The 11,888-nt window shown below is 49.9% G+C and overlaps 1 protein-coding gene across 1 annotated transcript; it reads left to right on the forward strand.

The window, feature by feature from the left end:
* Nucleotides 1-7,299: 7,299 nt before the first annotated feature.
* Pop7 (POP7 ribonuclease P/MRP subunit) lies at nucleotides 7,300-8,329 on the forward strand. The gene is made up of 2 exons (XM_075975963.1): nucleotides 7,300-7,468; nucleotides 7,677-8,329. The coding sequence occupies exon 2, from the start codon at nucleotides 7,687-7,689 to the stop codon at nucleotides 8,107-8,109; it is 423 nt and encodes a 140-aa protein (XP_075832078.1). The 5' UTR covers nucleotides 7,300-7,468; nucleotides 7,677-7,686; the 3' UTR covers nucleotides 8,110-8,329.
* The last annotated feature ends 3,559 nt before the right edge of the window (nucleotides 8,330-11,888 follow it).

Here is an 11,888-nt window from a genome sequence, read left to right on the forward strand (position 1 = left end):
TAGCCACACTAGTCAGCCATGCTGGCCAGGCAGTGGTGGCACACACCCTTAATCCCAGGTTTTGGGAGATGAGGCAGGTAGATCTCTGATTTCAAGGCTACCCTGGGCTGCACAAAATCAATTCAGAAACAAATTAAAGGTGTGGCTCACACCTTTAATCCCAGAGTTTGGGAGTCACACACTTTTAATCCCAGCACTAGGGAGGTGGAGAAAGGAATATAAAGGGGAAGGGACGGGAACTCAGTGGAGGTGGAGCCTGCGAGTCATGGAGACAGGATCTCACCCTTTCAGTGTGAAGATTGGTAGGGGTAAAAGGTCTCTATAGTTGGCTGTTTTGCCTTTCTGATCTTCATCTTGAACCCCAATACTGTCTCTGGGTTTTTATTATTCTTGCTCCATGTGTGTGTCTGTGTAAGGATGTGTGCACGTGAGTGCAGGTGCCCAAGGAAGCCGAAAGGGGGCACCCAATGCCCTGAAGCTGGGATTGTGAGCTGCCTGAGAAGAGTATGGGAACTAAACCGGGGACCTCTGTAAGCCATCCTCCAGTCTAGGGTAGCAGGTCTCGATTTGTGGGTGGCAACACCAGAAGACCATAAGAAAACACAGATATTTACATTATGATTCATAACAGTAGCAAAATTACAGTCATGAAGTAGCAACGAAATAGTTTTATGGGGGCTGGAGAGATGGCTCAGTGTTCTTCCAGAGGTCCTGAGTTCAATTCCCAGCAACCACATGGTGGCTCACTACCATCTATAATGAGATCTGGTGCCCTCTTCTGGCCTGCAGGCACACACAGAAGGAATGTATGTATGTATTATTTATTATGTATACATAATAAGTTATTATATTATTTATTATATTATGTATACATCACTATGTATACATAATATAAAATAGTTTTATAAGCCGGGCGGTGGTGGCGCACGCCTTTAATCCCAGCACTCGGGAGGCAGAGGCAGGCTGATCTCTGTGAGTTCAAGACCAGCCTGGTCTACAGAGCTAGTTCCAGGACAGGCTCCAAAGCCACAGAGAAACCCTGTCTCGAAAAACAAAAAAAAAAAAAAAATAGTTTTATGGTTGGGGGTCACCACAGTGTGAGGGACTGTACTGCAGGGTTGCCGTGTTACGAAGGTTGAGAACCACTGCTCTAGCCCTCCTAATAGTTTCATCTAAAGCTTTCATTGGGGCCACTGATGTAGCTCAGTGGTAGAGCCCCTGCCTAGAATCCCCCAGTGAGGGGCTGGGGTGTGACTCAGTGGTAGAGCCCCTGCCTAGAATCCCCCAGTGAGGGGCTGGGGTGTGGCTCAGTGGTAGAACACCTGCCTAGAATCCCCCAGTGAGGGGCTGGGATGTGGCTCAGTGGTAGAGCCCCTGCCTAGAATCCCCCAGTGAGGGGCTGGGGTGTGGCTCAGTGGTAGAGCCCCTGCCTAGAATCCCCCAGTGAGGGGCTGGGGTGTGACTCAGTGGTAGAGCCCCTGCCTAGAATCCCCCAGTGAGGGGCTGGGGTGTGGCTCAGTGGTACAGCCCCTGCCTAGAATCCCCCAGTGAGGGGCTGGGGTGTGGCTCAGTGGTAGAGCCCCTGCCTAGAATCCCCCAGTGAGGGGCTGGGGTGTGACTCAGTGGTAGAGCCCCTGCCTAGAACCCCCCAGTGAGGGGCTGGGGTGTGACTCAGTGGTAGAGCCCCTGCCTAGAATACCCCAGTGAGGGGCTGGGGTGTGACTCAGTGGTGGAGTGCTTGCTTATCTTGTGCAAGACCCTGAATCCAATCCGTGCCAGCAGGAGAAAGACAACCTTTGTTGGTACTAGACTTGGAAGTGGAAAGCAGGGTGGGGTGATCATTAGTTAAGAAAGGAGGAAAAAGTGAGTGATGGACACGCACTGGAGAATACAGCGGAGCAAAGCAATGGGAGAAGAAACCCAGAAAAGCCTGAAAACCAAACTTTGGTTGAGAACTTTGATTCCCGTTGTAAAGCCAGATAGAGATTTAATCTTTTTAACTTTTGTGTGTATGTGTTCATTGTGTGTGTGAACCTGCCATGACACACATGTAGCGGTCAGAGGATGACTTGCAGGAGTTGGCAACCCTAGATTCAAGCTCAGATCATCAACCTTGGCACCGAGTGCCTTCTCATTGTCCACATGTATGTGTGTGTGTATTTTTACATGTATGTTTGTTCTTTGGTTGGTTGGTTGGTTAGGTATATATATGTGTACACACACGGTGTCTTTTTTGACAGCAGTGGGTACTAAACCCAGAGCTTCAGATATACTAAAGTACTGTACCACTGAGGTATGTCCCCATTCCTGGCGTTTGTTTAGGTAGTTGGTTGGTTGGTTGGTTGGGTTTTGGTTTTCTCGAGACAAGTTGTCTCTGTAGCTCAGGCTGGCCTTAAATCCACAAGAATCCTTCTGCTTCAGCTGTCTGAGTTTGGGGACTACAGGCGTCCATCACCGTAAGTCTAACTTGTAAAACAGGATTTTAAATATCTTGGAAAGACACACAGCTTGAGTCATAGAAAACTCATTTACAAATTGTGTTTATTGTTTTGTGAGTGAGTTTTGTTCTTGGTTTTTTGTTTGTTTTTGTTTTTGCAAGACTGGGTGTCTCTGTGTAGCCCCGGCTGTCTTGGAACTCACTATGTAGACCAGGCTGGCCTAGAACTCGGAACTCAGAGATCCTCCTGCCTCTGTCTCCTGAGTGCTGGGATTAAAGGCATGCACCACCACTGCTCAGTTCTTGGATTTTTTTTTTCTTCTGTGGTAATGAAGTGTTTTTGTTTGGTTGTTTTTATTAGCTTGTTTTTCGGTTGGTTTAGTTTCTTGGGACCCAATCTTGTAATGTGTCCCTGGCTGGCCTTGAACCTGCAGTAGTCCTCCTGGCTACAGCCTCCCAGTGCTGCACCATCACACTTCAGAACTTTATTGTAAGTGGTGGATGTAATGGGCCTATGATGGAAGACGTTAACTTTCTTCTAGCAACTGAGTTGTTCGGTCCACAAGTATAGTTGTCATATTTAAGCCTGGGATGTGTGAGCCTCAGGCACAGGAACCTTCCTGTCTCTTCTCACATCTCACCATCACCAAGTCTACAAGTGCACACCCCTGTGCTTGCCTTTAAATTTTATTTGGGCCCTGGAGATCCAACTTCAAGCACCCTTGGCCAGTGCTGCGTCAGCTGAGCCATGCTCCCAGCCCCATAAATAACGCAGCACTGAGCCATGCTCCCAGCCCCGTAAATAACAAGTATCCCCACAGCTCAAGATGTTTCCTTGGTCCAGCTCTAATTGCTGAGAAATGTTCTGTGAAGCCAGGTGGTGGTGGTGGTGCACACCTTTAATCCCAGCACTCAGGAGGCAGAGGCAGGCAAATGTCTGTGAGTTCGAGACCAGCCTGGTCTACAAGAGCTAGTTCCAGGACAGGCTCCAAAGCCACAGAGAAACCCTGTCTCGAAAAACCAAAACAACAAAAAACCAGAAATGTTCTGTGAATGAGTATTTCAGTTTGTTTTTGTGTTTCTTACAGTGTATTAACTGGAAGATATCGGGCCTCTCCAACTGTGGCCTATTCCATGGAGACCTACTGTGGGCATTCCTGCCATTCCTGGAGAGGCTTTTGTTTGTCTGTCTGAGGTTCTGTTGTTGTCTTGCAGTCCTGGGGCTTGGACCAGCCTGCTTGGGGGATGCACCAGGATACACCCCAGCCTTGCACACTCTATTTGCTGTTGGCTTGGTTTGGTGTTTGCACCTTACTGTGCAGCCAGGTCAGCCTGGCGCTCACAATCCTCCATCTGCCTGCTGCTGTCACACGTGTTCACCACCACACCCTCCCCCTGTAAGATCTTTTCAATGCTTACAGGTGTCCTTCTTGGGTCATGGGAAATTTTGTTTTCAAGACAGGGTTTCCCTCTGTAGCCCTGGCTGTCCTGGAACTCACTCTGTAGACCAGGCTAGCCTTAAGCTCACAGAGATCCGCCTGCCTCTGCGTCCTGAGTGCTGGGATTAAAGGGCGCCAGCACTACCAGGCTTTTGGAGTATTTTCTTGATATACCTTGATAACTTTTCCTAAGATGACACACACAAGGATAAAAGGTTCAGTTCTATCCTCGTAAGTTGGAGGTCAGGTACTTGGATACCTTTTATCCTCTTGCCTCCACCTCCTGGGTGCCTGGACCAACCATATGCCTCCGCGCCCAGGATCCTGAGTGCCTGGCCCAACCATATGCCTCCACGCCCAGGATCCTGAGTGCCTGGCCCAACCATATGCCTCCACGCCCAGGATCCTGAGTGCCTGGACCAACCATATGCCTCCATGCCCAGGATCCTGAGTGCCTGGACCAACCATATGCCTCCACGCCCAGGATCCTGAATGCCTGGCCCAACCATATGCCTCCACGCCCAGGATCCTGAGTGCCTGGATCAACCATATGCCTCCACACCCAGGTTCCTGAGTGCCTGGATCAACCATATGCCTCCACACCCAGGTTCCTGAGTGCCTGGATCAACCATATGCCTCCACGCCCAGGTTCCTGAGTGCCTGGCCCAACCATATGCCTCCACACCCAGGGTCTTGTTTTCCTGCTATTCTGGTCTTTCACAAAAGTCTAATTTTTGAGACCGTGTCTTACACTGGAGTCTGGAGCTCTCTAGCTCGAGCTGGCCTCATGACAACCCTCCCACCTCAGCTTAAGTGCTTGTGTTACAGGTGTGAGACATCGTGCCCAGCCTTAACGGTTTTTAAATTTTGTTTTCACATTTACTTATGTTGAGTGTGTTTGGGGAGCGTATGTGTGTAGAGGTCAGAGGACAACTTGTTGGATTGCACTTTTCTCTCCTACTATGTGGGCCCAAGGGACCCAACCCAGCTCTGGTCCTTAGACTTCAAAGCAGGTGGCTTTACTTGAAATTCCGACGAACTGTAGTTTATCTTTGTCCCCCACTCCCACCCATCTCTGGACTTGTTGCTTACTAGTCTCTTAGAATTTTATTTACTTATGTGTTTGCATTGGTGTTTTGCCACGGGTTTCGGGTCAGTTGTGAGCTGCCATGTGGGTACTGGGAATTGAACCCAGGTCCTCTGGAAGAGCAGTCAGTGCTCTTTAACCATTGAGCTATCTCTCCAGCCCTTGACTAGCCTCTTAAAGGGCTCCCTTACATTTTCTCCAAATGCTTTATAGTTACCAGTTTCATATTTAGACCCACTGCCCATGCTATGTTGTTGTTTCTCAAGACAGGGTTTCTCTGTGTAGCCCTGGATTTCCTGGAACTCACTGTGTAGACCTGCCCACCTCTGCCTCGAGAGTGCTGGGGTTAAAGGCGTGCACCACCAGCCGACTCCGCGCTATGTTATTAAAGGCTCTTCTCTTTCCCTGGGCTGTTTCGGCAGCACCCGAACCACAATCCTTTTGCACCCTGCTATGTTTGCATTTCTGTCAAAAAATGGATTGGCTGGGAGATGGGAGCAAGTGTGCGGCTCCATCCCTGGTGCTGCATAAAGCAGGTGTGCTGGCCCACACCTCTGATTCCCTCACTTGGCAGATGAAGGCAGGAGGACCAGAACCTCAAGGGCATTCTCAGCAAGTTTGTTGTCAGCCTGGATGGAAGAGACCTTTTCTCAGAAGGGTTTGTTATGCTTGTGTGTTTCTGAGATCTCTGTTTTATTGACGTTTGTATCTCTACATCTGCTAACAGCACACTCTTCTTAATCAATGTACTGACATGGTTAAGCCTTAAGGGGCCAGCAAATGGCTCAGAGTGCAAAGCGCTTGCTGTGTGAGCCTTTGACCCCAGAACCCATGTAAAGGTTGAGGAATTCCACCACAGATGTCATACATGTGCCCCATCATCGTATACACAACCATCACAAAGGGTTTTTAAAGTACATGTCTATTTTTTTTCTTTTTGGCTTTTCAAGATAGGGTTTCTCTATGTAGCCTTGGCTATCCTGCAACTCACTTTATAGTCCATGCTGGCCTCGTTCTCTTAGAAATCCTCCTGGCTCTGCCTCCCAAGAGCTGGGATTAAAGGCATGTGCCACCACCACCTGTTCTAATTTTTTTTTTTTTTTTTTTAGTTTTTATGTTTGTGTCTGTGTGAGTGTCTGGGCACCCACATTGGCCGGAAGAGCATGCCAGGCCTCCTGAAGCTGGAGGTAAGGTGATTGTGAGCTACCCAGCCTGGATACTGGGAACTAAACTCAGATCCTCCGGGAGTCACCTTTGAAGAGCAGCAAGCGCTCTTAACTGCTGGGACAATATGAGCCCAACAACTTGAAAAGATCATTTTATCTGCCTTTTCATAAGTTTTAGGATAAATTTTATAGAGGTGGCACAGTGGTGCACACCTGTAACACTAGCACCGGGGAGGCCAAGGCTAGCCTGAGCTACATAGCTAAACCCTAGCCTCCCCACCAAAAAGATTTCTGGTTTATATCTGCAACTCTTCCTGAGCGTTCACCTAAACAAGCACATTGATGTCTGGAATATCTAGCCTTCCATTTCAACATAAATCCCGGAGGCTAGGGATGTCGGCCAGTCGATGGTGCCCACTAATCCCAGCACTCACAAGGTGGAGGCAAGGGGACCAGAAGTTCATGGTTATCTTTGGCTGTATAGCACTGAGCAAAGTTCTCTTTCCAACCTTCAGATTCTGCCTAGGTAGGTGGCCAAATACAGGTTTTACTCATTTCTGTAGGGATCTATCCAAAGGCTTTATCAATCTGGGCAGAGAGCCAGGTCCCCACTAAGGGGCTAGGAACCCAAGTCCCTGTCCCTTCCACCAGAGGGCAGCACGTCGTGACTCGCGGGTGGCGGGTAGCAGCCGGCGTGCTGCGGTGGTGTGGCGGGAAGCTGCAACGCTAGGCACCTAGTGTGGGTCCCCTGCAGAGGGAGGAGGCCAAGGTGGACATCCGGTCTTCTCTCGAGCCCTTCGCTCTCTCTGCGTCCGGGGCTGCTAGGACCTGGGGAAGGAGAGCAGCTGTCCGTTCCGCGGCTCAGACGTGCGACAGACATGAATTCCAGCCTTGCCTCCCGGCCCCTGGCGACCGCAGCTCCTACACTGACCCGAACCCCCCTTTTCTAATCCTTCCAGTCTCCAGAACTGACCCCCGCCGGCGTCCTCGAGTCCCGCCCAGCGGAGAGGAGGACAACCGGGGACCTCGGCCCACGCCCCTCTTAGCCCCACCTCCGGCAGCTGGCCCTGCCCTCAAGAGTCCGGAAGTCTCGCGAGACGGAAGCACCCCTGCGCATGCGCGCGAGGAATGGCGTGGGCAGGAGAACGGAGGCCGGGAAGGCTACGAGCCGACCGGTTCCGGTTTGGGGACGGGGGTGCGCATGCGCAGTGCGTCGCCCTCGTCGGCGCGCTTCTCTGGCGTTCCTGTTCCGATCGCTTCTTCATTGTTTTTTCTGAGGGTCGCTGGCGGCGGCGCGGCGAGCCGCACGCAAGCGAAAGGGCATCGTGGAACGGAGAAGGTAGGCGCGGAGACGCCGGGAGTGGGGAACCACGTGACGAGCGAATTAAAACCGGGAGTGGAGAGAACGGAAGTGGAGGGGATCGAGAGGCCTGGAAGGAAGAGGGTCGTCGAGGGCGCCCCCTTCTGGTTACACCCTTAGGAAGCTGGGCAGGAAAGGGTTCTCCTGTCATTCATTCTCCCTGAATCCTGTTCCTTCTCCATGCCAGGGCCGAAAGCATGGCGGAAAACAGAGAACCCCGTGGGGCCATCGAGGCCGAGCTGGACCCCGTGGAGTACACCCTTCGGAAACGACTTCCTCACCGCCTGCCCCGGAGGCCCAATGACATTTATGTCAACATGAAGACTGACTTTAAGGCCCAGCTAGCCCGCTGCCAAAAGCTGCTGGACGGAGGCAGTAGAGGGCAGAACGCATGCGCTGAGATTTACATCCACGGCTTGGGCCTGGCCATTAACCGCGCCATCAACATCGCTCTGCAGCTGCAGGCAGGCAGCTTTGGGTCCCTCCAGGTGGCTGCCAATACCTCCACCGTGGAGCTGGTGGATGAGCTGGAACCAGAGACTGACTCCCGAGAGCCACTGACCAGGATCCGGAACAACTCAGCCATCCACATCCGGGTCTTCAGGGTCACACCCAAGTAATCGAAGCGGACTCTCACCCATCAATTCCTTTGCACACACACATCCAGGCTCCGTGTGGCTGAGGTTGCTGCTGGTTCGTATGGCTCTTGTTCTGGGCATGGACCTGTTGTCAGAGCCTTGTAAGAAAACACATGTTCCCTCAGCCTAGAGGACTGTAAATGGAGAGCCAAGAAGTGAATCCTCCTTGTTCTGTACAATAAAAGTATCGAGTTGTGTTGGTGCCGGGCTTCCCACGGCCTCTGCTTTCTTGTGTGATTCTGTGTGTGCTTGGATAGGAGCAGGAGGAAAGGGCACAAGTACGTGGGCACAGGAAAAGAACGCACATTGGACTACAGTGTGGCATGAATCGAATCTGTTGCGTGTATCACGGAAGCCCAAGAGTTACAGCGTGCTCTTGGGAAGACTGGAGCGTAGCTCAGCCACCGAGCTAACTGTAGCTGGGCTGGGTTCCCAGACTTGGGCCTAGAGAGGGTTTAAGGGTGAAGCAAGTGGGTTGCGGATATAACTGAATGGGGGAGTTGTGACCAGCGTTACCTAGTTACCTAGCACAGGATTGGGCCGTAGGTTCAATCCCTAGGAACCACAAGAATTATAATGGAGAGATGACCCAATAGGAAAAGCACTTGGCAAATAATCGTAAATACCTGAGTTTGGATACCCAGAACCCATTTCACTCTGCGCACTGTAGCACTGAAATCTAATTCTTATATAGTGAGCTGGGAGTCAGGAGGACCTTCTGCAGCTTTGGGCTAGCCACCCCTGCATAAACCACAGACAAGAAACCGTGTCTCAAGGTGGAAGGTGAGGACTGAAGGCTGAAATCCTGTGGCCCATGGACCCATACTCGCATAATAACACGTATCTGCAAAACTTTTTTTTTTTTTCGAGACAGGGTTTCTCTATAGCTTTGGAGCCTTGTAGACCAGGATGGCCTCGAACTCACAAAGATCCGCCTGCCTCTGCCTCCCGAGTGCTGGGATTAAAGGCGTGCGCCACCACCGCCCGGCTAGACTGTAGCTTTCTAAAATTAGCTTGAACTGGCAGTATTGTTTGCTGAGAGCCAAACCTTGAGCCTTCGTATGCTAAGTAAGCGTGCCGATGCTCAGCCACCCCCCAGTTCTTCAATGGGTTCTAGGTAACTCCTCTACTGCTGAGCTAGGCCCCCAGCTCTTCACTGACACTTTTGACTGTTACACTTAATTCCTGTTCCTGCAGAGCCCACATCCTTCTGGGCATCTTTAGGCTAGAGTCTGATCAGCCAGGTTCAACCATTTCACGGGCAGAGGAAATCTCTCCTAAGTAATTTATTATTGGTTGTGGTGGTTAATCTTTGGTGCCAGCCTGCTGTGATCTCAAACCCTCCAGGAGATATACCTCTGGGCATGTCTGTGAGGACCTTCCATAGAGGTTTAGCTGAGGTGGGAAGGTTGGCCCTGAATGTGGATGGCACCATGCCATGGACAGGGGCCCAAACTAAAAGGCAAATCAGAGGGCCCAGACAAGATGGTTCCGGGTTAAAGGCAAGCCTGACAACCCAAATTCAATCCTAGAACCCACGTGATGGGAGAGAACCAACTCCTGAATGTTACCCCTGAGACGCATTTGTTGGCTTTACGATCTACACAGTGGATCACAACTTTGTTCCTGAAAAGCCAGCTGGCCTAAATGGGATTGCATACACATGTAATCTCAACACTTCTGAGGCTGAAGCAGGAAGGTCTGAGTTTGAGACCAACCTCTGCTGCGTAGTAAATTCAAAGCCACCCTGAGTGACAGAGCAGGACACTGTCTTAGAAGCAAACAAAAACTCAAAAAAGGAAACCAGCATAGTGAAGGGATAGTTTAGAGAATTAGAGGGAAATCTTTGCCAGTCGTACACTGACAGGGATTAATGCCTAGAATTATTAAGGTGTCCCCAAGTCACTCAAAGATAAATCATGTTATCAAGCTAATATGTTGAATACAAAGTACTCGGAGGGACTGGAGAGATGGGCTCAGTGGTTAAAAGCACCATTTGTTTTCCAAAGGACTCCTGTTCAGTTCCCAGAACTCATATGAGTGCTCCAGATCCAGGGGACTCAGCACCATCTTCTGGCCTCCCTGGACACCAGGCATGCTGGTGGTGCAGACATACTTGTAGGCAAACCACATAAATAGAATTTTTAGCCAGGCAGTGGTGGTGCATGCCTTTAATCCCAGCTGGGCTTCAAATAAGAGGTTTCCAATAGACAATATTCATTATAAAAGTAGGAGGGAAAAGTCCCACGTGGAGGTTTGGTATTTGCTCAGCCTGTTTTCTCATTTATGAAAAAAAACAAAGATCTTAGCTGAGCAGTGGTATTGCACGCCTTAGTCTGGGCACTCAGGAGGTAGAGGCAGGAGTATCTCTGAGCTCAAGGCCAGCTTGGTCTACAGAGTGAGTTCCAGGACAGCCAAGGCTACAAAGAGAAACGTTGTCTAGGAAAATATATATATATATAAAATTTTGTTGTTGGTGGTTTTCAAGACAGGGTTTCTCTGTGTAATATCTCTAGCTGTCCTGGAACTAGCTCTTATAGACAGTCTGGCCTTAAACTCAGAGAGATCCGTCTGTCTCTTCCTCCAGAGTGTTGGGATAAAGGAGTGTGCCACCATTGCCCGGTTGCATATAATTTTTTTTTAAAGAAAGCACTCAAAAGAATAAATAGTTTGGCCAATGAATATTTGAAATAACATTCAACATCCTTAGCTACCAGGAAATGCTAATTAAAAACGACTTGAGATTCCATCTCACCCTAGTCAGGATGGCTGTCAAGAAAACAAACTTAAGCCGGGTGGTGGTGGCGCAGGCTTTTAATCCCAGCACTCAGGACGCAGAGGCAGGCAGATCTCTACGAGTTAGGGGGCAGCCTGGTCTACAAGGGCTAGTTCCAGGACAGGAACCAATGCTACAGAGAAACCCTATCTCAAAAAACAAGAAAAAAAGAAAAGAAAACAAAGTTAAATGCTGCCAAGGATGTGGGATGTGGGGAAGACGAATCCTTATACACTGTTGGCGGGAGGGTGAACTGCTGCAGCCACTGGTGGAATCAGTGTGGAGCTTTCTCCAAAAACTAAAAGTGGAGCAACAACTGCTATATGAGCCAGCTAGACCACTCCTTGGCATGTACCCAAAGGGCTCCCAGTCACCATGCAACAGAGATGCCTGCCTGTCCGTGTCTCTTGCTGTGCTATGCACAATACACCATACCAGCCTAGATGTCAAGCCACAAACGAACAGATAAAGAAAATGTGATTCAGGGCCGGAGAGACGGCAAGGCCGTAGTTCCCTGCCTGTTGCCTGCATATCAAGATGTAGCCAGCACCATGTCTGCACATGCTTTCATGTTCCCTGTCACGATGCTAACAGACTAAACATACACGTTATATATGTGTGCAATGTGACTATATACCCACATACACATATATGTATACATACACGTACACATATGCATACATACATGTATACGCATATATGTGTATATGAAGTGAAGTTATTTGGTGAGAAGGAAGGCGGTCAGCAAGGAGAGAGGGAGCAGCAGGGAGGGCAATGGGGGAGGGCAAGTGAGAAGAAAGCATGCCGATCTATATGTACGAAGACACCACAGTAAAGGACTGGGGACGTAGCACCGTGTTGGAGTTCTGGGTTACCACACACAGAGCCCTGGGTCTATCCCCAGCATCTCATAAATTGAATATGGAATCACAAACCTGTAATTGCAACACTTGAAACATGGAGGCAGGAGATCAGGAGCTAAAGA

Source organism: Microtus pennsylvanicus, chromosome 1 (assembly GCF_037038515.1).
Source record: "Microtus pennsylvanicus isolate mMicPen1 chromosome 1, mMicPen1.hap1, whole genome shotgun sequence".
Taxonomy (NCBI): Eukaryota; Metazoa; Chordata; class Mammalia; order Rodentia; family Cricetidae; genus Microtus; species Microtus pennsylvanicus.